The following is a 26,189-nucleotide window of genomic DNA, read 5'->3' on the forward strand; positions in this document are numbered from 1 at the left end:
AATATACTTAAGTATCAAAAGTAAAAGTATAAATAATTTCAAATTCCTTATATTAAACAAACCAGATGGCACCATTTTTTGTTTTTTTAATTTACGGATAGCCAGGGGCACACTCCAACATTCAGACATCATTTACAAACGAAGCATGTGTGTTTAGTGAGTCCGCCTGATTAGAGGCAGTAGGGATGACCAAGGATGTTCTGTTGATAAGTGCTTGAATTTGACTCTTTTCCTGTCCTGCTAAGCATTCAAAATGTCACAGTATCCATGAAGGTGGCGCCCCTCCTCGGTCAGGCGGTGCTCGGCGGTCGTCGTCGCCGGCCTATTAGCTGCCACCGATCTATGTTTCTGTGTCTTTTGGTTTTGTCTGTCTATCCCGCACCTGTTTCGTGTCTGTCATTAGTGGGGGGTTATTTAGTGTGTATTTTCAGTTTGGGTTCTCGTGCGGGATTGTTTATTGTCCAGTCAGGACAGTTGTGTGTGTGGCCTGTTTCGCTGGCCTGTGTAAGATTTATTGCCGGGCTGCGCCCCGTGCGCTTTCCTCGTGTTTTATTTTGGGAATGTGTTTTCCTGGCGGACTTATTTAAGCGCCCTGTGCCTTTCGGCTATTGTGTTTTGTTTACCGTGGCATTCAAACACTGTTGCTCCGGCCCTCTGTCTCCTGCGCCTGATTCCGCATCTCCACTGGTCCTAGAATTCCGTGACACAAAATGTAACGAGTACTTTTGGGTGTCAAGGAAAATGTATGGAGTAAAAAGTACAATATTTTCTTAAGGAATGTTGGAATGTAGTGAAGTAAAAGTAGTCAAAGAAATGTATAGTAAAGTACAGATAACCGACAAAACTACTTAACTAGTACTTTAAAGTACTGCCTACTGGTTTTACTACTTGGTATTGAGATGTGTAATAAACCAATAGGGATGTATATAGTAATTTAAGTAGTAATAAGTGATAGATTGAGACATACAGTGCCTTCGGAAAGTATTCAGACCTCTTGACTTTTTCCACATTTTGTTACATTACAGCCTTATTCTAAAATGGATAAAATTAAACAAAAAATCCTCAGCAATCTACACACAGTATCCCATAATGACAAAGCGAAAACAGTTTTTTTTTTATTGGCAAATGTATTAAAAATTAAAAACAGAAATACCTTATTTGTCATTATGGGGTATTAAAACAATTTAATCCATTTTAGAATAAGGCTGTAATGTAACAAAATGTGGAAAAGGACAAGGGGTCTGAATACTTTCCCAACGGCACTGTATGTCTACTGGTGAACACCACATATTTCCTACTCAAATCAGTGCATCATTCACTACAATACTGAGGAACTATTGAGCGTTTGGGTATCTACTACTTAAAACGTACACATTCCTAAGCAATTCCTACATATTCACTATTGAATTACTATACAATGCCTACAGGTTACTGCTGTATGCCTACTCAATCCCTATTGAATTACTACTGCCATCTGTGTAATAAACCAGTAGTGATTTATGAAGTAATTTAAGTAGTAATGGGTGGTAATAAGGACGAACAGTATGTCTACTGGTGAACACTACATATTTCCTACTCAAATATATTTGTATCCACTACTTAAAACCTCCACATTCCTAAACAATTCCCCCATGTTCATCAAACAAGAAATAATCTTATACAAATTTAATTGCATTTTTATTTTATTAAATTAATTAACATTGATTACATTTCTTAAATTCCTTAATTACAAAACTTTTAATCCATTTGCCTTCATTCAGCTTTGACTTAACTGTCTTCAGATCGTCTTTTTTGTTGGAGCCACATTTCTCTACCACGTAACCTTTAAGAAAATAAAGACAAGAACAAGAGACAACCAATTATAATTTATGCCATTACCAATAATCTGCTAACAGAGGTCGCATAAGATAACACAGAAAGGGCCTCCTGAGTGGCGCAGCGGTCTAAGGCACTGCATCGCAGTGCTAAAGGCGTTACTACAGACCCGGGTTCATTTCTGGCTGTGCCATAACCGCCCGTGGCCGGGAGTCCCATAGGACGGCGCACAATTGGCCCAGCGTCGTCCGGGGTTAAGGGAGGGTTTGGCCGGTGAGGCTTTACTTGGCTCATCGCGCTCTAGTAACTCCTTGTGGCAGGCCGGTTTATATGGACCAACATCGCACAGGGAGCAGTGCGAGCAGCGATGACGTCCTTCCGTCATCTAAAAACTTGCCAGATATTGGATTAATAGAAAATGTTATTATCTTCAGCTGTGAGTTATATAAACGGCTAAAGAACGACATGAAAGTATTCAAAAAATATAAAGGAAAGTTACATTTACAGATGATCCCAGCATAAGGGCTGTGAAAGACAGAATAAGAATGATGGAAGATGATTACATTAGGGATTGTCAAACAGTAGCTAGCTAACAACAACCAACTACTTCCTTTTTTGTGTTGGGTCATTGTCCTGTTGCAAATCAAACGATATAATCAGTCTATATATAGAGGCCTCTGTTTTGCTGTTTTGCTGTAGAAATCACCATTCCCAGCCTACCCTGAAGGTAATATCGTTGTCTCCCAACTAAGCGGAAAACAAGATGGGATGGCGTATCGCTGCAGAATGCTGTGGTAGCCATGCTGGTTAAGTTGCCTAGAATTCTAAATAAATCACTGACAGTGTCACCAGAAAGCATTCCCATACCATCACATTTCCTCCTCCATGCTTCATGGTGGGAACCACACATGCAGAGATCATCCGTTCACCTACTCTGCGTCTCACAAAGACACGGCAGTTGGAACCAAAAATCTCCAATTTGGACTCATCAGACCAAAGGACAGATTTCCACCGGTCTAATGTCCATTGCTCGCGTTTCTTGGCCCATGCAAGTCTGTTCTTCTTATTGGTGTCATTCAGTAGTGGTTTCTTTGCAGCACTTCGACCATGAAGGCCTGATTCACACAGTCTCCTCTGAACAGTTGATGTTGAGATTTGTCTGTTACTTGAACTCCGTGAAGCATTTATTTGGTCTGCAATTTCTGAGGCTGGTAACTCTAATGAACTTATCCTCTGCAGCAGAGGTAACTCTGAGTCTTCCTTTCCTGTGGTGGTCCTCATGAGAGCCAGTTTTTAATATTTTTTATTTTTTATTTAACCTTTATTTAACTAGGCAATTTAATTTTAGCGCTTGATGGTTTTTGCAACTGCACTTGAAGAAACTTTTAAAGTTCTTGAAATTTATTTGAGCTGTTCTTGGCATAAAATGGACTAGGTCTTTTACCAAATAGGGCTATCTTCTGTATAGCACCCCTACCTTGTCACAACACAACTGATTGGCTGAGACGCATTAAGAAGGAAAGAAATTCCACAAATTAACTTTTAACAAGATACACCTGTTCACTGAAATGCATTCCAGGTGACTACCTCATGAATCTGGTTGAGAGAATGCCAAGAGTGTGCAAAGCTGTCATCAAGGCAAAGGGTGGCTACTCTGAAGAATCTCAAATATAAAATATATTTTTATTTGTTTAACACTTTTTTGGTTACTACATGATTCCATATGTGTTATTTCGTAGTTGTGATGTCTTCACTATTTTTCTACAATGTAGAAAATAGTAAAAATAAAGAAAAATCCTTTATTGAGTAGGTATGTCCAAACTTTTGACTGGTACTGCATGAATGACTGCATTATCCGTAGCAGGACCCATAGACACCCAGCACTCAGAGCCCTGTCCTCTGTCCCTTGTTCCTCCCAATAGCTAATATCGTTGTCTCCCTTATGTGCACACATACACAAGCACACACTTCTTTCATCTCATGTTTTTTTCTCTCTCCTTTTTTGGATGTGAATTGAGTAAAGTTAAATATTTTACAGTGCAAACAGAGAGTGGCCCTGAATCCCAGGTTTCTCCCCGGCTCACAGTGAAGGCAAAGTTCATCTGTGCTGCAAGCATCTGTTGCCACTCACCGTCCGCCAAATATAATCAGTCTATACATAGAGGCCTCTGTTTAGCTGTAGAACTCACCAGCACCAGCCTACCCTGAAGAACAAGGGCACAGAAAATGAGAGGGAAAGAGTGAAAGGAGGAAAGAGAAAGGGTGGGAAGGAGTGAGTGAGAGAGAGAAACACGACTCAGGGAGTGTTGTATGGAGGCTCGTCAACCCAACACAGCCAAGCACGAAGAAGGTAGCACTCAGCCAGGGGAGCCCTCTACGTTTACCTCCTCCTGTTCATGCCTGTCTAGGTGTTCTACGCTGGAGGAAGAGCAGGAGGAGAACGGGGAGGAAGCTCAGGTTGCAGTGTATTGTGTTATGGTGCCGTGTCTGAGCCAGGCGACTAGGAGCCAGGCCAGAGAATGTGTCTCCCAAGCAAGGTAATGTTAGGAAGGTATTACTACTATAGTGGGCCAAACTACGAGGCTTGAGAGCTGATACTAGGAGAGAGCAGCTGCTATGGACTGGACTGACTGGCAGCTGCCCAGGAATTCGACTACTATTGTGTGATGTATTCTTAAACTCTGTTTATCATCATGTGAAAGAAAGAGAACAGTTATTTGAAAGAAATAAGCATTCGTTGTTCACTGTTATGCCCAGTTTTGGTTGTTTTCAAAAATGATTTATTAATGAATGATTAAATTGCCTATTGTTTAACCCTCAATCCAATAGATAGCCTACATATGGGTCGTCACTAGTGACCTCAGCCAGAAAGTCAAAGTTAAAATCTGATTTTAAACCTAACCCTAACTTTAACCCTAACCTTAACCACACTGCTAACCTCATGCCGAACCCTGACCTTAAATTAAGACCATAGCTAATTGTTGTTTTCATACATTTTTATGACAGCGAATTTTGACTTGGCAACTAGTGACAACCCTACAATGAACATAGAATAAGTATTTATAAATTGGGAAAAACACAAATAGATTAAACAGATTTGTTAGATATATTGTTTTATAATAACCGGTAGTTTTATAATAAGAGCAATTTAACAATTCAGAAAAAAATAAATAAAGGAAGTTGTTTTTTATTTATTTGGTTGAGGAGTTAACAGTCAAATTAACATTTTAATATATATCGCAATTTAGTTTAACCCTAACCCTGTTCAAATCAGTAACCAGTTGATTATTGCTTATTAAACTGTCTATGCGAGCGTTCATGTAATTTTTACAATGTCGGCTATCCGATACAGTCAATGATGCGTCGGATACAGTCTATACTGTAGAAGAAGATACTGTATATGAATTTTGCGTTGTTCGCTACATTGTTTCACTGCGGAGCATATTTATGTTGCACCATCCTTCTATCCGATTGGCTAAATAAGGACAACAGAGCATTCGGTTAGGATATAACCGTGGATCCAATTGGATATCCATGTTAACGTTCTCTTTTTTTTTCTCTGGGATTGTGGAAAACGATTGGATGGAAAAGGGAACTATGCTCGTAGAATGTTTGGGATACGTTTGGGTTGTAGGAAGTGCCCTTTTATGGCATGCAGAACATTTTACAGATCATCGCACATCAACTTCCGGTTGGGTGTGTGCAGACGCTTAGTCTAGGAAGTAAATTGGAAATATCTCGCCTTTTAACACAATAATTGTTCACGGAGTTCATACCAATCGAAAGGTAACCATTTCCATCGTTTCCGACATACAATGGACGGTTTTCTAACGTGTTTTACTTATGCTAGCCTATTCCATATTATCTGCAGTCAATCTAACTTTCTTGGCCATGTTCATAGAAAGTAAGATATCCTGCTCATTCAACAAGGAAAAAGTAGCAACTCAACTAACTCCTTGACTTTCCCCTGGTTACGTTGTAGAAGATGTCCAAGTCTTTGAAGAAAATCGTAGAGGAGAGTCGGGAGAAGAATATACCCGAGGTCGATATGTGCGACAGGGGTGTATCAAACATGTTGGACATTCCAGGGTTATGTGAGTAGGGGCCTACCGTTGCTGTTTCATGCCATTTTCTTATCTTCTCTATAGAAAACAGTTGAATAGGGCTTACTGATTAGTTGACAAGTAGAATCTGGGGGTACTCGAGGACCGGAGTTGGGAGACTGGGGATAAGCGAGGACCGGAGTTGGGAAACGTTTGTCTAGCCCTGAATTCCTATTGGTTGACTCTAGGGATTCTACAGTATTAGGCCTATATCAACATCAGGCTGATGATGTAGCATATAAATATGAAGCAAAGCAGTGCCTTTGATCACAGTTTTCCATTTTAGTCCATACTAATTTGTATGCCAAATGGATTTACTGTTGCCAAATGGATTTTTCATAGTAACTGTTGATGTTTGGATTTGGTCAAATTAATTATAAACGGTGTACCCTACAAACTGCTGCATGCTTTATGCATCTGTAGGCCAAACAGTAGATTTTTATTCTAGGATTGGTCAGATAGACTCTTTAATTGAATAGGGAGTTCATTTTCACACATTCAGTCACACTTTACATGAGTGTCTTTGTTACTGTATCTAATCAGGCCTAATTATTCCTGTAAGTACAGTTGTAGTAAGTAGATCTTTTGTAAGTAATTCGTCAGATAATGCTGGTTCATGTATAACATGTCCTTTGTGTTTTTACTTTGCAGTCACACTGTCCAACATTACCCAGCTGGTTCTGAGTCACAACAAGCTCACAAGTAAGTTCTGACTGTTTATCTGTTGTTTATCCAGCTGTGAAGCAAGCAGACTTAGACTCCATCATGTCCCTTCAGTATTCTCCACTTTGACACACATATGTCTCAACCAATGTTCCCTCCAACTGTTTGGGGCACTGAGCAAATTGTAGGTCTTGTGAGCGGAAACTTGAACTTTGAGAGAATTTTGTGCAACTTACGGCGCGTTTACAGTGAACACTGAAGCTGTACTCTTACAGTTTGACAGTAGCCAATAGACTATTGTGGCTATTTGAGGACAATGTAGGCCAACCAACAAAACCAATGGAGTGAATCCCAGAACATTTTCACATGGAAATAGCTTTTGATTTCTATGATATAGCCTACAGTAGCCTATATGTGGTGTTCAATGCAGGGCTATTGCATGATACTTTTTTTACATTATGAAGGGCTTGACATTAATTAATGATTGTTAACTTGGTCTGTAACACCATGGGCAAATTAGGTGACTGTAAAATGCATTGTGTTGTATGATGCAAGAAACCACTTTACAAAGTAAAATGTATTATTATTACCATACAGCGAATTAGACAATGTAGGCTAATTCTCTGCATATTGACTTCTTTGCATATTCAAGCCTGTCTCAAAATACAACACTGGCCCTTTAATTAAGACATAAGCTTTTTACCTGACTGGCTTTTCAAAGAGCTCTTGAAATGTAACCTACACATTTTGTGCTCTTGTTGGAAGCAGTGTTGCGCGGCTCTGTGCTCTGATCTGAAAATCAGATTCACTTGTGGGTGATTGAAAGACCTCTCATGGGCTACACCCTCCAATAGAATCCTTCTCCGTTGCACTCTGGCTCTGCCTACAACAAAATCACACACTCAGTCTTGCAAAGTTAGATTTGTTTTGGTTTGTTGCATTGAAAAGGGGCTGATATAATGTTGATTCGATCACAGAAAAAAACGTTGATCTGTATTGTGCAAACTAATGGGGCGAACTCAGTGAAGTTCAATCTCCTCTTGCGTCTCTGCGCGGCCTGGCATTTCTTCTGTTTTCCAGTCCTGGAGGAGGTGCGTGGCTGCGCAGGCGGGCCGCATAGAGGGAACATTGGTCTCAACCCTAGTTTCTGTCCAATTTGGACATACTCTGAGTGTACAAAACATTAGGAACACCTGCTCTTTCCATGGCATAGACTGACCAGGTGAAATATTTGATCCTTTATTGATGTCACTTCTTAAATCCACATCAATCACTGTAGATGAAGGCTGTTCTGAGGGAAAAAGGGAGTGCAACTCAATATTAGAAATTAGTTCCTAATGTTTTGTACACTCAGTATACACATACTTCCAGTTTATTAGGTACACCACCCAGTTCACAAAAATGGTTTGCTCCTACAGACAGTGAGTCATGTGTCCGTGCCTTGCTATATAAAGCAAACAGACAGGCATCAAGGCATTCAGTTACTGTTCAGTTGAATGTTAGAATGTGCAAATTTTGTTACTTTGAGGGGCAGCAGGGCAGCCTAGTGGTTAGAGCGTTGGACTAGTAACCGAAAGTTCGCAAGTTCAAATCCCTGAGCTGACAAGGTACAAATCTGTTGTTCTGCCCCTGAACAGGCAGTTCACCCACTGTTCCTAGGCCGTCATTGAAAATAAGAATGTGTTCTTAACTGACTTGTCTAGTTAAATAAAGGTAAAATGAAATAGTATGTTCGTCAGTGCCAGGTGCGCCGGTTCCAGTATCTCAGAAACGGCCAGCCTCCTGGACTTTTCACGCACGACAGTGTTTAGGGTTTACAGAGAATTGGGCGACATTCAGTCAGCGGCAGTCCTGTGGGTGAAAACAGCTCGTTGAGAGGTGGAAGGAGAATGGCAAGAATCGTACCAGCTAACAGGCGGGCCACAAACAGGCAGATAACGGCACAGTACAACAGTGGTGTGCAGAACGGAATCTCGGAACGCACATCTCGTCGGCCCTTGTTACAGATGGGCTATTGATGGGCTATTGCAGCAGACCACCACACCGGGTTCCACTCCTATCAGCTAAAAACAAGAAGTAGAGGCTCCAGTGGGCTCGCTATCGCCAACACTGGACAATTGAGGAGTGGAAAAACATTGCCTGGTCCGACGAATCCCGGTTGCGTCATGTCTGATGGCAGAGTCAGGATTTGGCGTAAGCAGCATTAGTCCATGGCCCCATCCTGCCTGGTGTCAACGGTACAAGCTGGTGGTGATGGTGTGGGGAATGTTTTCCTGGCACACGTTAGGTCCCTTGATTCCAATTGAGCAGCGTTTCCATGCCCTGAAGAATTTGGCTTGTTCTGGAGGCAAAGGGGTTTTGATTTGGTACTAGATGGGCGTACCTAATAACCTTGACACAGTGTATATTATTAAAATAGTTATGTTTACAAAATTACATACATACACAGCTATGAATGGCAACTCAAGGGTGTGAAATTGTGCTTAATACCACTAGAGGGCACACTTGTGCTGTAGTACTTACCTTAAAAGGCTCACTTTCCGAGACGAGCATTGGAGACCAAGACCTTTGTAGTCAGCTTGAACAACGAAAATTCCGCTCATGAGTCAGTTCACTTCTGTGTTTTAACTGGGGGTGTCTGACAAAGTATGCATTTACTTGAGGATTTTTATTTAGGATCTCAAAGCCTAGGGTTCATGGTGTTATGAGTAATTTAAAGAAGAACATAATTTAAGTTGCTAATATTACGTTATTATATTGTTAATGCATTAATATGACATAAAGCCAGGTAACATAGCAAAGTAATCACAAAGAGTGAGGCAGAGAATCATGTCTGTCTGTTAACTAGTATATCATCTGTACAAGAGCCTGTAGTTAATTTTGGGACAAGCCCACTAGGGATACACTTTAAACAAATGAACAAAAAATATCGCAAGATCTCTCTTGGCGTCTTCAGTCTGGTTGGGCTGATATTGAAACTACTCCAGACACCAGCTACAAGTTCACATCTAACTACCTGCATCATGTTGGCACATTGTTTATCTCATACTGCTGGTATCTTGAGTTTCCTGTTCTGTTCCTCACCTTAATCCCCATTTTAAGATGTCACACATTGAGATTACATCCATTATACATTTCTCTCTCCATGCTATTTATAGCAGAAGATCAGAGACTTGTTTTTGGAATAGCTAATTACCATTATCATCCATGCCCATTTACCTGCAGGGGTTTCAGGTGCGATCATCTGATCTGTCTGTTAGCAATAATGTTCATAGCTGTATTTAGTTTTTACACAACAAATCACTGTATTGTGAATATGGAGCTGTGGTTTATGGCTTTTCTCTTTGTCTTGGCGTACCTCTACTGGGTTTTTCCCCTCTCTCCCCTCCGTGGCTCTGATCTTGTCCTGCCTGCTTTAAAGCGCTCCCAGATATGAAAGATAGCGTGCCGTCTTTTTGAACTTTTCAAGGTAGTCCGATATTACAGTGACATTTGGAAAGTCTTTCATTAGAGAGGAGGAAGAGGAAGGTGACGAGAAGGGTGATCTGGGTGAGCAGGGTGCTTACTTAGCCTATGGGAGGGAGGGAGGGAGGGAGAGAGAGCGGCATAGAGGGAGAGAGTCGTAGAGAGAGCGAGAAAGGCATAGGTAGAGAGGGGGAGCGGGAGAAAGAGGGGAAATGAGATGGCTGTTGCTGCTTAGCCAAAGGTTGGGACCGTTTCCCTAACACGTCTCTCCCCTATTACCATCAATCTATCTATTTGATCATTAACAACTCCCGAGTGTCATAGGGTCCCCATGCAGGCTGCACCAACCTGAACCCAGCCTCCTCCTCACACACACTCACCCACTTAATACCACACACTTAATATCACACGCACACACACTATTCTCTCTCTCGCTTGCTCTCTCTCCCTCTCGTTTATCTCCATTGAGACTAGCAATTAAACACAATTAAGCATAAAAGTGTTATTTGTAGTACGAAATCGTATCGTCTTCAGCATGTCTAAGAGTTTAACTTTACTCACATGAATACAGGGCAGGTGTAGTAAATGAATAGTGTGTAAAGAGATCACTGGAGTGTTCTATCGATTTGAGGCGTAGGCCTAGATCTGTGTGGCCAGGTCCAGTACTCTGTGACCCTATGTTCACTCTGCATTGATTCAGTGGACATTCACAGATCTATTGAGACTGAGCCTGAATGGAATTGATTTTGTGGTGTGGGGTAAACCACTGGGATAGATGGAGAGAAATGGACTCTAAAAGTCCAGGGATCGGAATCGAGTCACGATTTTTCACAACTCAGGACTCCACTCTAAATCAATCAGTGATGACATGGATTCAGACTGGACCGGTTGTGACATGGACTTGGATTCAGACTGGACCAGTTGTGACATGGACTTGGATTCAGACTGGACCAGTTGTGACTTGGTTGACAAAGTCTCTCTCCCTGGTATACTTTTAATTCCACATGCTTCTAAGCTTTAGTTACAGACTACAGAGATTACACACGCGCACTACGGTTGGGAATTGCCAGGGACCTAACAATACAATATTGTCACGATACTTAGGTGCCGATGCGATAAGTATTGCGACTCATATGATTGTCACAAGTCTATATTTACGGGATTCAATATTGTGATTTGATCTTCCAATGATATTGCTCACTATATGTCTGCTGCAGAGTGAAGGGAGAGAATGAGAATTCGTTTTGATCAGTCATGGAAATTAGTGCTGAAAACAAACATATTGGCTCACTATTTAAAAAGATGGAAAACAATCTATAAGATGAACAATCCAGGAGTTTTGGCGCAGGTACAGCCGACTAGTGCTAGCTAACGATACCTAGCAACAACCAAAAAATCCAAGTATTGATAAAATATCGTCCTAAATAATATTGTGATATGTAACTATCCATTTTGTCCCTCATCACTGAAAAGCACACCCCTCAAAAGACTAGCCTTTGTGACATGTTGTCCCTGTGATATGGAAACAGTATGGCAAGGGCACGTTCAGTCACACTGATCTCCCCAGGGGCATTCCCGTCAGGTACACCTGTTCTGTTTGTGTACCCCCCCATCCCTTCTTAACCAACGTCTCCATTGATCAGGCTTCTAATCGGATAGAGGCATCATCTCGTTATCTCCCTATCGATCTCTGTCCACCTCTCAAAAATGGACTCCGGGAGGAAAGGATGAGGAGCGGGAGGATAAGGGTGAGAGGGGAAAATAGGGGAGGTGTAGGGAACAAAAGAAATGGCCCCATCATTAAAATGTCAAACCTCTACCCTGATTGCCCTGGCCATAGAGCAGCTAAATGAGCCATCAAAGACATACAGGATGATAATTGACTCGTTAAGACGCTGTACCATCAGCCTGACTAGTGGTTCTTCAACTGGTCGTAGTTTGACTCCATGGTTTTGTTGTAAAGTGATGAAAGAGTATGCAATGTTCAATAACAAAAGGCTGGGCGGAAGAAATACTGGTGGTCTGTATTTTTATTCCATGTTCTGTCTCTCTCTCAGCCATTCCTGCCAACGTGGCCGACTTGAAGAACCTGGAGGTTCTCAATGTGTTCAACAACCAGATTGAAGAGCTGCCCACTCAGATCAGCAGCCTGCAGAAGCTCAAACACCTCAACCTTGGGTAGGCCACCGAATGTATTTTTAAAATATTTTTATTTTCTGTCCTGTGTGTGTGCGACTGTGGCTCTTCAGCTATGCCACTCCTTCATCCTCATTCCAAGCTCACAAAGCCTACGTTGTCAGACAGGTGAGAGAAAGGACGAAACTGTTAATTTGAACACTTGTTTATTTGCGGGTCTCTCTCTTCCCCTCAGGACATGGCTGTATCTCTGTGCTCAACTGAATTGCTGTTGTCAGGGCAGGGATCCTGTTATTTTCTCATCTCCGTTTGTGACACAAATCACTTCACCCTTGTAATTTACCCGTAACGCTTTACCCATCACTTCACATTCACATAGTGGAATAAACCACTATCAACCAGTATGCACACATTTATCCTAGAACATTTTAGATCACACATCTGGCTAAGCAGTGTAAGAACATGAGTGTATGCCATTTCTTCATATGGTGATCAGTCGATCTATGTAATACCATATTAAAGACTGGCGGAATTTACCAGCTTGCAATAGGTTTGATTTGATTAGATTGAAGGACTATAGAAGACAGCAAGCTATGTTCCCTACCTATACCAGTCTGCCAAAGACGATGAATCCCAAACAATTTCAGTTCTCAGGTCAAATTGTGCACAGCACAAAGCGACAAGGCTAAACCCAAGAATGGTGTGCGTGAGGCATGCTGTGTAACTAGCTATTTGCCAAGACAACATCGAGAGGCTCAGAGACAACTTCATATTGTGTTTCTGTCCTGTGTGAACACTTAAAGGAGGAACGCAACCTGTTTTCTCCTCTGTTTCCTACTCTCATCCTCTCATCCAGTGCTCGACATTTAACGCTTTTCCTTTTGTCTGGGACAATTACAAAAATTTGTTGGACAAGAAGAATATAGATTTATGTTGTCAAAATGGACAAGTAAAGACTTTTTTTTTCTTCACAGAAATCACAATATCAAACAATTACTCAGATCAGAGGCCAACATTGGAGTAACATTCAAATACATTTTTCATGTACATAAATAAAAAGGCTACAAAGTGTAGGTGATGAGGCTGTAGCCAATGTGCTCATCTCCAAACCGATGCTGACATGAGGCGACAGAAAATGTAGCCAAACTTTAATGAGGCTTTTAATTACACAGATATCGGCTAAACGCCAGTCATGTTTGGCCAAATACAATGAAGGATAATTCACATTAACGTCTAAAGACTTGATTCTGTCGACGTGCTGGAGGCCCCGTTCGTTCAGATGTGATGGTCGAGTGAAGGACAGTGCCTGTTGCGCCCTTCACCTCACCCACCTTGAACCTGAGCGGAGGCGGTCAGCATTACAAAACTATTCCACCATAAACTTAACTGTTTTAAAACCTGCATGTTTTATGTCATTTTACGAAGCATGTCTTGTTTCAAAGTAGCCAAATTATGACCATAGAAATGTTGAGTGAATTATTGTTCTGTAGGTTTTCAAATCGACGTTATTTTATTGTCCAGCAGCCAAAGGCATAGTCCTAGTCACGGCCGTCAGTAATCCATCATGCTCGTTGATGCATCTTTTACATTTTCCTTTTCTTCATTTCGAATGGATATTTTCATCTCTGTCACGTGAAACCGCTTGTGCGTGGGTGCGCGTTTGAGAAGTGTTTTCTGCTAATTCCATTTTGGAACGTTCGCAAATAGTCTACAGGCATGTGTGCGTTGTTGAGCTTTATCGTATGAAGAAATAAACCTCTATCAACACTTTAAGCTAAACGGTCTGATCTGTTGCATCAGCCTCTTTTAAAAAAAAATGTATGTGCAGTGGTTGTATGAATTTTGAATCTGTCGTTCCAGAACTTTCCAGACACTGTTTTGAACCGTAGACATATACAAAAGTAATTGGAATGTTGAAATATTTTAAAAGCTACCAAGGGTGGCCAACCATCCTCCAGGAGAGCCTTAAAGGGGCTGTGTTGTATTCAGAGGCTTCAATATGCAGTGTAGCCTATATTCCTGTCTGATTCTCTATGGTAAAAAATATGGTAATGCATTTTATTTTGTAGAGTGGTTCCTTGCATCTTACAATGATGTCAGAATAGTGTTACAGGCCAGTTTAAAAAATATATTTTTTATAATTATTTTGGGACAAGTGACTTGTGCTTTTGGACAGGTAAAAAATCTACAAGTCCTACTTGAGTTTTCTCCTTTCTCTTCCTATGTTCTACTCCAGTTCAGTCACAGCCCAAATGTGTGGAATTAACAGTTTTAAACCCAAATACTTTTGTGGGCCAGACATTGGAGGAACCCCTCTCGCCACTGAAAGATGGGGGCTGGCGATAAGGGATTGGTCTCAATGTCACGCGGGATTACCAAAGTTTTTACAATCTCCTCCACCGCTCTGACATTCTGCGTCTCTTATGGATTGCCTGTCAGCTGCACCGTCTCCCAACCATAATCTAGGAAACATAAGCCTCGCAGACGTATTCAGGACCCACTGTCCCTTTCAGCGCGGTGTGTGTACTCTGTACTGTGTGTGTACGATGTGTTTGTGTGTGCAGGCGCATTTGTGTGTACCTACCAACCTGATCTCATTTGTCAAAACAATCTCTGCCTCCCAACCTGTAATTGCCTTGCAAACATATCCTGGCGTCGCAGAATCAATTTGTTTTTGCTTTTCAAATCCGCCCTGAAAGCAAGGCGCTCCACTGTGTTCCCTGTGTCTTTGAGGCAGCCTAGCCGTGTGTGTGTGTGTGTGTGTGTGTGTGTGTGTGTGTGTGTGGATATTGATAATGTAATACCTGGAGATGTATAGACTGATGCTTAAATGGTTGGGCTCAATCAGAACCTGATCTCCGGCTAGACCCAGTGACACCTTGATCCTCTCCTTCTCCCTGAGCTCATTCTATAGAATCCTTAAACAGTTCTGCCTAACACAAGGACTATATGTGACCTTACATGCAGAATGTGAGATTATACAATTGAAGAATGAGTTATTTCCCCCAATGTGAACGCCAGCTAGTATGAAAAAAGAATGACTCTGCGTTCACTGTACACTGTATTGGATTTACTGTAGAAATAGTGTCACAGCCTCAGGAAACCGATGTCTTCACCATTAGACCAAGTGGGAATGTCCTCGTGTGCTGAGGGTGACACTGATTTTTTTCTTCAGTTGAGGACTACCTCAGGAAATTCCGTTGTAAAGCTGTGAGTTGGTTTAACTGGTTGTTTTCTAACTGTCATTATGCGTGCAGTATGAACAGGATGAGTGCTCTGCCCCGAGGCTTCGGGTCCCTGCCTGCTCTAGAGGTTCTGGACCTGACCTACAACAACCTGAACGAGAGCTCACTGCCCGGCAACTTCTTCTACCTCAGTGAGTCACTCTCTCTCACACACACTCTCACACACACACACACACACACACACACACACACACACACACACACACACACACACACACACACTGCATCGCACGCACTCACGTCCACAGAAGCCCGTGAAGAAATGCACACGTGTACTCAAGTGCGACTGAAATATTTCTCCTGTCACCACACGCAGAGCAGACCACCGTTCTTATTACTGACTCAAGCACATCATTATCATGGGCCTCATCTTTCCAATCAACTCCTCCGTTCCGTCCACCACCCTGTTCTGGTAATTGACGCGCTCTCTCTAGTAAAAATGTTTAATAAAATAAAAAAACTGAAAAGGGAATGTGAGAAGAGCGAGAGAGTTAGGAAGGAAGAGGAGAGTTAGGAAGGAAGAGGAGAGTTTGGAAGGAAGAGGAGAGTTTGGAAGGAAGAGGAGAGTTTGGAAGGAAGAGGAGAGTTAGGAAGGAAGAGGAGAGTTAGGAAGGAAGAGGAGAGGACAGAGAGAGAGATGGTCTCCATGTCTCTGACTGTCTCTTTCTCTCCGAGGCTGCTGTGCTAGCTCTACTATTGGCCTGTTATTTTAATACTGATGATGACATAATGAAAGCACTATTCACACAGCAATCAGCTCCATTTTAATCTTATACCCCCCCTCGCCTCGCACACTACCTCCTCTCCTCCCTACTCCATCTATCAAAGCTGGAGGAGGCTACGATGCCCAGACACACACACACACACACACACAGATCGCTACTAGTTCCCTGCCCAAATTAAACAGCCACTGATTAATGAATGAGGTGCATATGATTAAAGACAATCAGAGATGCAAGTAGGAGGATATGCGCTTTCATTGTTGCTATTAGAAGCCTGTATGTGGCTATTTTTGGTATTTTACTTTGTTCCAAAGGATCTGCTTCCCTTACAGTGACATACCAGGAAGTATGCCTGTCTGTCTGGATGTCTCCCCAAATCCCTGATGGAAGAATAGTGTCAGTGAATCTGAAGATTACCCTTTTGGTCTAGTCTGTCTCTGGGTGTGTGTCTCTGTGTGGGGGGGGTGTGTGTCTCTGTGTGGGGGGGTGTGTGTCTCTGTTTGGGTGTCTCTGTTTGGGTGGGTGTCTCTGTTTGGGTGGGTGTCTCTGTTTGGGTGGGTGTCTCTGTGTGGGTGTTTTGTGTGTGCATGTGTGAGAGAGAATGAGAGGCAGTGTGAGCTGCTGTCAGTATCTGTGTTTCTTTATATAGACCCCCCCCCCCCCCCCGACTAGACAAGCAGCAGTAAATCTATGTTTGACCCATGTGTGTGTCAGCTGCCCAGAGCTTGCAAACGGTTATTAATCAGCCGTGACTGGTCTTATTGATCACGCTTCGGCCTGGTTAGGACTGAAAGTCCAGTGCACACACACACTAACCAACTCCTGTGTAAATTGCAGCTACCCTGCGTGCACTCTATCTCAGTGACAACGACTTTGAGATGCTTCCTCCAGACATCGGCAAGCTGGGCAAGCTGCAGATTGTGAGTCATTTATCTAAATATCTCCCTCTGAAAATCAGTGGTCTCCTTTCTCTCCTTCGTATTGCTTGGTTGGTTCCGTGTATTTTCTGTCATCTAGAACTGCCTTAATACAGGAGCGACGGTTCCCCACAATAAGGACTTCAAATGGAATATGTGTTTCTCCTATTGTGATGTCTCAAGGTTTTTTATTCTGATTGTAGTCGGGAAATCATTGTTTAGTATACAGTTGAAGGCGGAAGTTTACATACACTTAGGTTGGAGTCATTATAACTTTTTTTTTTTTCAAAAACTCAATTTTTCTTGTGAACAAACTATAGTTTTGGCAAGTCAGTTAGGACATCTACTTTGTGCAGGACACAAGTAATTTTTCCAACAATTGTTTAGACAGAGTATTTCACTTATAATTCACTGTATCACAATTCCAGTGGGTCAGAAGTTTACATACAGTAAGTTGACTGTGCCTTTAAACAGCTTGGAAAATTCCAGAAAATGATGTCAGGGCTTTAGAAGCTTCTGATTGACTCAAATTATGTCAATTAGCCTATTGGAGGTGTACCTGTGGATGTATTTCATGGCCTACCTTCAAACTCAGTGTCTCTTTGCTTGACATCATGGGAAAATCAAAAGAAATCAGCCAAGACCTCATAAAATAAATTGTAGACCTCCACAAGTCTGGTTCATCCTTGGGAGCAATTTCCAAACGCCTGAAGGTACCACGTTCATCTGTACAAACAATAGTACGCAAGTATAAACACCATGGGACCACGTAGCCGTCATACTGCTCAGGAAGGAGACACGTTCTGTCTCTTAGAGATGCACGTACTTTGGTGCGAAAAGTGCAAATCAATCCCAGAACAACAGCAAAAGACCTTGTGAAGATGCTGGAGGAAACAGGTACAAAACTATCTACATCCACAGTAAAATGAGTCCTATATCATCATAACCTGTAAGGCCACTCAGCAAGGAAGAAGCCACTGCTCTAAAACCCCCATTAAAAAAGCCAGACTACGGTTTGCAACTGCACATGGGGACAAAGATCGTACTTTTTGGAGAAATGTCCTCTGGTCTGATGAAACAAAAATAGAACTGTTTGGCTGTAATGACCATCGTTATGTTTGGAGGAAAAAGGGGGAGGCTTGCAAGCTGAAGAACACCATCCCAACCGTGAAGCACGGGGAAGGCAGCATCATGTTGTGGGGGTGCTTTGCTGCAGGAGGGACTGGTGCACTTCACAAAATAGATGGCATCATGAGGATGGAAAATTATGTGGATATATTGAAGCAACATCTCAAGACATCAGTCAGGAAGTTAAAGCTTGGTCACAAAGGGGTCTTCCAAATGGACAATGACCCCAAGCATACTTCCAAAGTTGTGGCAAATTTGGCTTAAGGACAACAAAGTCAAGGTATTGGAGTGGCCATCACAAAGCCCTGACCTCAATCCTTTAGAAAATTTGTGGGCAGAACTGAAAAAGCGATTGCGAGCAAGGAGGCCTACAAACCTGACTCAGTTACACTGGCTCTGTCAGGAGGAATGGGCCAAAATTCACCCAACTTATTGTAGGAAGCTTGTGGAAGGCTACCCGAAATGTTTGACCCAAGTTAAACAATTTAAAGGCAATGCTACCAAATACTAATTGAGTGTATTTACATTTCTGACCCACCGGGAATGTGATGAAAGAAATAAGCTGAAATAAATCATTCTCTCTACTATTTATTCTGACATTTCACATTTCTTAAAATAAAGTGGTGATCCTAACTGACCTAAAACAGGGAATATTTACTAGGATTAAATGTCAGGAATTGTGAAACTGAGTTTAAATGTATTTGGTAAGGTGTATGTAAACTTCCGACTTCAACTGGATGTGGATGAATGTCTGCTGTGCAAACAGTACAAATGTGTATACTGTATTCTATTCTACTGTATCTTAGTCTGTGCTGCTCTGCCATTGCTCGTCCATATATTTATATATTCTTAATTCCATTCCTTTACTTAGATTTATGTGTACTGGGTATATGTTGTGTAATTTGTTAGATATTACTGCGCTGTCGGAGCTAGGAACATTTCGCTACACCCACAATAACATCTGCTAAGCACGTGCATGTGACCAATAAAATGTGATTTGATTTTATACAGAATGTATAAATCCCTATTTTTCTCTCTGTATCCCCCCCTCTTACTCCCTTTGTCTTTCTCTCTCGTCCTTCATCTCTCCCTCTACGTCTCTCTCATTACCCCCCCTTCTCTCCCCCTATCCTCCTCTCCATAGCTGAGTCTGAGGGATAATGACCTCATCTCTCTGCCTAAAGAGATAGGAGACCTGGCCCAGCTCAAAGAGCTCCACATTCAGGGCAACAGGCTCACTGTGCTGCCCCCTGAACTGGGTAAGACTGACCACACGAACACACTATTGTACACAGACACACACACAGTCGCTGTATGTGGGCGCAGGTGTAGTTGACTGCTCCTCTGGTTGGCTGGCCTCTCCCAGCGTCGCCCCACTGCCCTCACCGTCCCACTGTGTGTGTGCCCCAGACTGCATGCTTCACAGATCCACAAACCCATGAACCCCCACAGAGGTCACCAGGGGTCAACCCTCTCTCTGACAGCCTGTAGAGTACAATGTGTGGACCCTCGCCACTGGAGGTCCTGCAGCTCAACCCAGCTCAGTTTACAATACTGAAACACCTTCCAGTACAATACAAAGGAAATATTTTCATCAGTTAGTTAAAAACACAAAAGGGAATGTCTTCAGCTAAGACCTAAACTCGGAAGAGAGAGAGTTCAGGAGGGAGAGAAGAGGGAGGGAGAGATGGTCTGTGTAGAGCTGATTAGAATCTCCCTGTCACGGCTCCCTAATCCCAGTGTCTCACTGCTCTGTCCTCGTTAGAGCCACAGCTACACCACCAGCCAAAAGAGAGGATGGGAGACGGGGGAGGGAAAGGATGTGGCGGGAGAGAGAATGTTAGAGGGGCGGAGGGAGGCACAGGCGGAGGGAGCAACTGAGGGACGGGGTGCTCCAGAGATGGAGCAGAGGAAAAGAGGGATGAGGGGAGAAAGAGATGAAGAGGGAGTGGCCCCTCTAACAAGGAGCAGCCAAGTGCACAGGGGAAGTGCAAGTTTGGGGATAGAAGATCAGGCATTGTAGTAGCTGTCAAGACCACACTGGAGAGAAGAGGGACTAACACCTACCTCATCCTGTAACCAGGGGAGAGGGATGATGGAGCGGTGGGAAGGAAAAGAGGAAAAATAAGGGAGATGAGGTTTCAAATGTATTTCAGGCAGATTATTACAGTTTAACCATACTGTAAAACCATCAAATCATTCAGTCTCTGAATTCAACCCTAGTTCGTTCTCACTAAAAATTCCCAGACAAAGCTGAAAGCAAGAAGTTGAGTAAGAAGAGCAGTGAAACTGTAGATTCTGTACAATTATAGATGAACAGCTGAACAGCCCTAACTGACTAGCTAGCGTGGGGCTGCTGGTGTTGGCTTCCTCTGACCAGGCGTAACGTTGGGTTGAGGTTGGGGGGGACCTAGGGGTTTTAGGTTTTAGGCCCAGACAGCTCTCTCGGTGCTGGGCTAATCAGATATGTGTTAATTGGTCTCTGAGGTGCTACCACCGACCACATTAGCACCGTGACCCGTCGCCCGCGCCACAATGTTGTCAGAACGTTGTTCACTCTTTCGCCCTTTCTCTCCCTCTTTCCTCACTCCTCTTCTCCCCACACCTTCATCTCTCCACCCGTTGACCTCTTCTCCCTCCCTTCTTTCCTCCCTGACACATTTCTATATCACTCTAAATCTCCTAATCTCTCTCTGTTCATCCCCTCTCTCTCCCTCCCTCTCTCTCTTCAGGTAACCTGGATCTGACTGGGCCTAAGCAGGTGTTCAAGGCTGAGAACAACCCGTGGGTGACCCCCATTGCAGACCAGTTCCAGCTGGGAGTCTCCCATGTGTTTGAATACGTCCGCTCCGAGACCTACAAGTAGTAAGTAGTCTAATCTACAAACACCCCTCCACCTATAGCAGTAGTGGACTCACTGACTCTGACCTACTGAGGGAGAGGGCCTATAAGAGGAGAGAATGGGACACGTGTGTGTGTGTGTGTGTGTGTGTGTATTAAGGACTTTCATGCGTGTGACTGTCTGTGTGTCTCCCTCTCCCGCTGGTCTTGTGGCTGTATCATGGTGTTGTTCGACCCTCGCCCTGCCCTGCTCTCTTCTGGGCCCTCAAACCTTTACTTCTCATTAGGGACAGAGCGAGGGATGCGTGGATCCTCTCCCTCCTCTCCTCTCCTTCCCTCTTTCCTTGTTCTGTCCATTGAGCTGCTGGACTGCCACGTCAATGCAATCCTCCAGCCGAGACCCACTCACTTTTATAGACCTGAGGGAGGGCGTCCGTTCCTCTACCGCCGGTGTACAGTACCTTTCTGTTTCTGTTGCGTCTAGTAGAGGTCGACCGATTATGATTTTTCAACGCCGATACCGATTATTGGAGGACCAGAAAAAAGCCGATACCGATTATTATTATTTTATTTTTTTTTATTTTTTATTTTATTTTTCATTCATTTATTTTTTTTTTATTTTTTTAATTATGATTGGTATTATTTATTTGGTTTTATTTATTTATTTTTAAAATATTATTTTTTGTTGTAATAATGACAATTACAACAATACTGAATGAACACTTATTTTAACTTAATATAATACATAAATAAAATCAATTTAGCCTCAGATAAATAATGAAACATGTTCAATTTGGTTTAAATAATGCAAAAACAAAGTGTTGGCGAAGAAAGTAAAAGTGCAATATGTGCCATGTAAGAAAGCTAACGTTTAAGTGCCTTGCTCAGAACATGGGAACATATGAAAGCTGGTGGTTCCTTTTAACATGAGTCTTCAATATTCCCAGGTAAGAAGTTTTAGGTTGTAGTTATTATAGGAATTATAGGACTATTTCTCTATACGATTTGTATTTCATATACCTTTGACTATTGGATGTTCTTATAGGCACTTTAGTATTGCCAGTGTAACAGTATAGCTTCCGTCCCTCTCCTCGCTCCTACCTGGGCTCAAACCAGGAACACATCGACAACAGCCACCCTCGAAGCAGCGTTACCCATGCAGAGCAAGGGGAACAACTACTCCAAGTCTCAGAACGAGTGACGTTTGAAACGCTAATAGCGCGCACCCGGCTAACTAGCTAGCCATTTCACATCAGTTACACCAGCCTTATCTTGGAAGTTGACAGGCTTGAAGTCATAAACAGCACAATGCTTGAAGCATTGCGAAGTGCTGCTGGCAAACGCACGAAAGTGCTGTTTGAATGAATGCTTACGAGCCTGCTGGTGCCTACCGCCGCTCAGTCAGACTGCTCTATCAAATCAGACTTAATTATAATAAACACACAGAAATACGAGCCTTAGGTCATTTAATATGGTCGAATCCGGAAACTATCATCTCGAAAACAAAACGTTTATTTTTTCAGTGAAATACCGTTCCGTATTTTATCTAATGGGTGGCAACCCTAAGTCTAAATATTCTTCTTACATTGAAGGTTGTGCAATGGTATGTCATAATTACGTAAAATTCTGGCAAATTAGTTCACAACGAGCCAGGCAATGAACGCAAGAGCAGTGACACAATTTCATGTTAGCAGGCAATATTAACTAAATATGTAGGTTTAAAAATATATACTTGTGTATTGATTTTAAAGAAAGGCATTGATGTTTATGGTTAGGTACATTGGTGCAACGACAGTGCTTTAGAGCATTGGACTAGTAACCGGAAGGTTGCAAAAACGAATCCCCGAATCCCCCCTGAACAAGGCAGTTAACCCCCGTTCCTAGGCCGCCATTGAAAATAAGAATGTGTTCTTAATCTGACTTGCCTAGTTAAATAAAGGTGTAAAAAAAAAGTGTAAGTCGGCAAATTGGTGGCCAAAAATACAGATTGTTATGAAAACTTGAAATCGGCCCTAATTAATTGGCCATTCGGATTAATCGGTCGACCTTTAGGCTCCGACCCCGGCCCCAGCTGTCTATGTCCCAGACTCCCTCAGCGCCAGACTCAGACACAAGGATGGAGAGCTGGAGGAGGGAGGTGATACAGACCTGTAAGACTTGGCCATTGGTGGGAGCCAATGTTCTCTCTAAGCCACACACTTTCTCCAGGACTGGCAAACAGAAGAAACACCAGCCCACACAGAGACGCAAGAGGAGATTGAACTTCACTGAGTTCGCCCCATTAGTTTGCACAATACAGATCCAATTTTTTTTCCTGTGATCGAATAAACATATCAGCCCCTTTTCAATGCAACAAACCAAAACAAATCTAACTTTGCAGGATTGAGTGTGTGATTTTGTTGTAGGCAGAGTCAGAGTGCAACGGAGAAGGATTCTATTGGAGGGTGTAGCCCACGAGAGGTCTTTAAATCAACCACAAGTGAATCTGCTTTTCAGATCAGTGCCTCGAGTGTGCACATTTGTTGATATTCTTTGCTAGTTAGTAAGTTAACCCAGTTATTGGTAAGTATAGGGCAGCAATAGGGAGTTAGTTTGGTGGGAGCTACCCAGAGACCAGAGCTAACAGCATGAAATAACACTCACAACAACAGCACAGCCCTGTCTGACAAGCCCTGGAGCTGTCAATGTCTGCTTTGAGTTACCTCTACTGTCTGTTCACTGCTGAGCTCATCTTTACTATAAAACCTCACACACACTTTCTATTTCTCTCTGTGTCTCGCCCTCTCTTGTAATATGTTTTTCTGTTTAAAAGAGCAGAGACTTTGAAAGATTTCCTGTGTGTGGATGGTAAGGCTAATTTTAGTCCTCTTATAGAGGGCAGTTTTATTTTGAAGTCTTTGTTTCTGGAACAACCCAGTCAGGTCATTCTAGTTAATGTCTGTGTGTCTAGTTGGTTCTATTAACCCAGAATCAGATCAATTACTATGACGGGCTTGAGGCATTCATTTTGTCTGTCTGTGACTGGGGACTGGTATTGTAGTACAGTATCGGCCCATTTCAAAGCTATTTATGCACTTGAACATTATCTATGCATTGAAACCCGTAGTTTTGATTTGTACTGTACCAGATATGTTCTTAGATGGCACAGTTGAACTAGCCTTGTCCATTGCTCTATGTACTGTAGCTAACTTCTGGGCTCCCGAGTGGCACAGCGGTCTAACGCTTAGATCACACCAACAGCGTCATTACATTTCAGTACATCAGAATTACATTCATTTCCGATGAAACGCTGCGTTTGCCTTGCAGCATTGCGTTTGCAGAGGCAGTTGCAGTGCGTTCTGTGTGGTGCCTACGTTGGGTTTATCGAACGTATGCGTCAGACTGTATTTGTCGACGGCTTGACAGAAATGGCAGCAGAAGGTGAGTGTTGAACTTTTGTTGTATACATATTCAGATGATGCTGCGTGCTATTTTGCACATGGACGCTGGCGGTGTGTTCGAAGCGTAAGGCTAGAGGCGTCACTACAGACCCTGGTTCAATCCCGGGCTGTATCACAACCGGCCGTGATCGGGAGTCCCATAGGGCGGCGCAAAATTGGGCCAGTGTCGCCCGGGTTAGGAGAGGGTTTGGCCGGGGTAGGCTGTCATTGTAAAATAAGATTTTGTTCTTAACTGACTTGCCTAGTTAAATAAAGAAAATAAAAAATATTAAACTAGAAGACCAGAGATGCAGTCTAGGTTGAGGCGGTGAAAAATTGGGCCAGTGTCGCCTGGGTTAGGGGAGGGTTTAGGAGGCCGTCATTGGGAGGCGAACGCAGAACAAATCCCTCTGTTGAATACTTTCATATCCAGCTGATCCTACATCTTCAGAGAGACTCGACCCACACACTGGAACTTATCTTCCTACACACACTGTGTGTGTGTGTGTGTGTGTGTCTGTGTGTGTGTCTATGTGCCTCTGTGACCTGGTGCAAGGAAATGTCTGTCTGGGTTTATCCAAAACTATTGCATCCCACTCTACTGTTGAACTGTAGTAGATTCTGCAAACATACAATATGCATCTATGCACTGTCATGCTCATAGTTACACCTTTTGTTGCAATCAAACCAACAGCCGTTTCTGTCAATCCAATATATACTGCTCAAAAAAATAAAGGGAACACTTAAACAACACATCCTAGATCTGAATGAAAGAAATAATCTTATTAAATACTTTTTTCTTTACATAGTTGAATGTGCTGACAACAAAATCACACAAATAATCTATGGAAATCCAATTTATCAACCCATGGAGGTCTGGATTTGGAGTCACACTCAAAATTAAAGTGGAAAACCACACTACAGGTTGATCCAACTTTGATGTAATGTCCTTAAAACAAGTCAAAATGAGGCTCAGTAGTGTGTGTGGCCTCCACGTGCCTGTATGACCTCCCTACAATGCCTGGGCATGCTCCTGATGAGGTGGTGGATGGTCTCCTGAGGGATCTCCCAGACCTGGACTAAAGCATCCGCCAACTCCTGGACAGTCTGTGGTGCAACGTGGCGTTGGTGGATGGAGCGAGACATAATGTCCCAGATGTGCTCAATTGGATTCAGGTCTGGGGAACGGGCGGGCCAGTCCATAGCATCAATGCCTTCCTCTTGCAGGAACTGCTGACACACTCCAGCCACATGAGGTCTAGCATTGTCTTGCATTAGGAGGAACCCAGGGCCAACCGCACCAGCATATTGTCTCACAAGGGGTCTGAGGATCTCATCTCGGTACCTAATGGCAGTCAGGCTACCTCTGGCGAGCACATGGTGGGCTGTGCAGCTCCCCCAAAGAAATGCCACCCCACACCATGACTGACCCACCGCCAAACCGGTCATGCTGGAAGATGTTGCAGGCAGCAGAACGTTCTCCACGGCGTGTCCAGACTCTGTCACGTCTGTCACATGTGCTCAGTGTGAACCTGCTTTCATCTGTGAAGAGCACAGGGCGCCAGTGGCAAATTTGCCAATCTTGGTGTTCTCTGGCAAATGCCAAACGTCCTGCACGGTGTTGGGCTGTAAGCACAACCCCCACCTGTGGACGTCGGGCCCTCATACCACCCTCATGGAGTCTGTTTCTGACCGTTTGAGCAGACACATGCACATTTGTGGCCTGCTGGAGGTC

General features: G+C 43.0%; 1 protein-coding gene across 4 annotated transcripts in view; it reads left to right on the forward strand.

Moving 5' to 3' along the window:
- The first annotated feature begins 3,899 nt into the window (after window positions 1-3,899).
- The window catches only part of rsu1 (Ras suppressor protein 1), a 35,359-nt gene continuing 13,069 nt past the window's right edge, over window positions 3,900-26,189 (forward strand). Inside the window, exons 1-8 of one of the 4 annotated variants that reach the window (XM_029698788.1) lie at window positions 3,900-4,352; window positions 5,798-5,909; window positions 6,570-6,620; window positions 12,104-12,224; window positions 15,440-15,558; window positions 16,987-17,069; window positions 19,339-19,453; window positions 20,927-21,059. In XM_029698788.1, the coding sequence (XP_029554648.1) occupies window positions 4,335-4,352; window positions 5,798-5,909; window positions 6,570-6,620; window positions 12,104-12,224; window positions 15,440-15,558; window positions 16,987-17,069; window positions 19,339-19,453; window positions 20,927-21,059 (752 nt within the window). In that variant the 5' untranslated portion in view covers window positions 3,900-4,334. The other 3 variants (XM_029698807.1, XM_029698781.1, XM_029698798.1) reach the window with 3 other exon arrangements.

Source organism: Salmo trutta, chromosome 2 (assembly GCF_901001165.1).
Source record: "Salmo trutta chromosome 2, fSalTru1.1, whole genome shotgun sequence".
Taxonomy (NCBI): Eukaryota; Metazoa; Chordata; class Actinopteri; order Salmoniformes; family Salmonidae; genus Salmo; species Salmo trutta.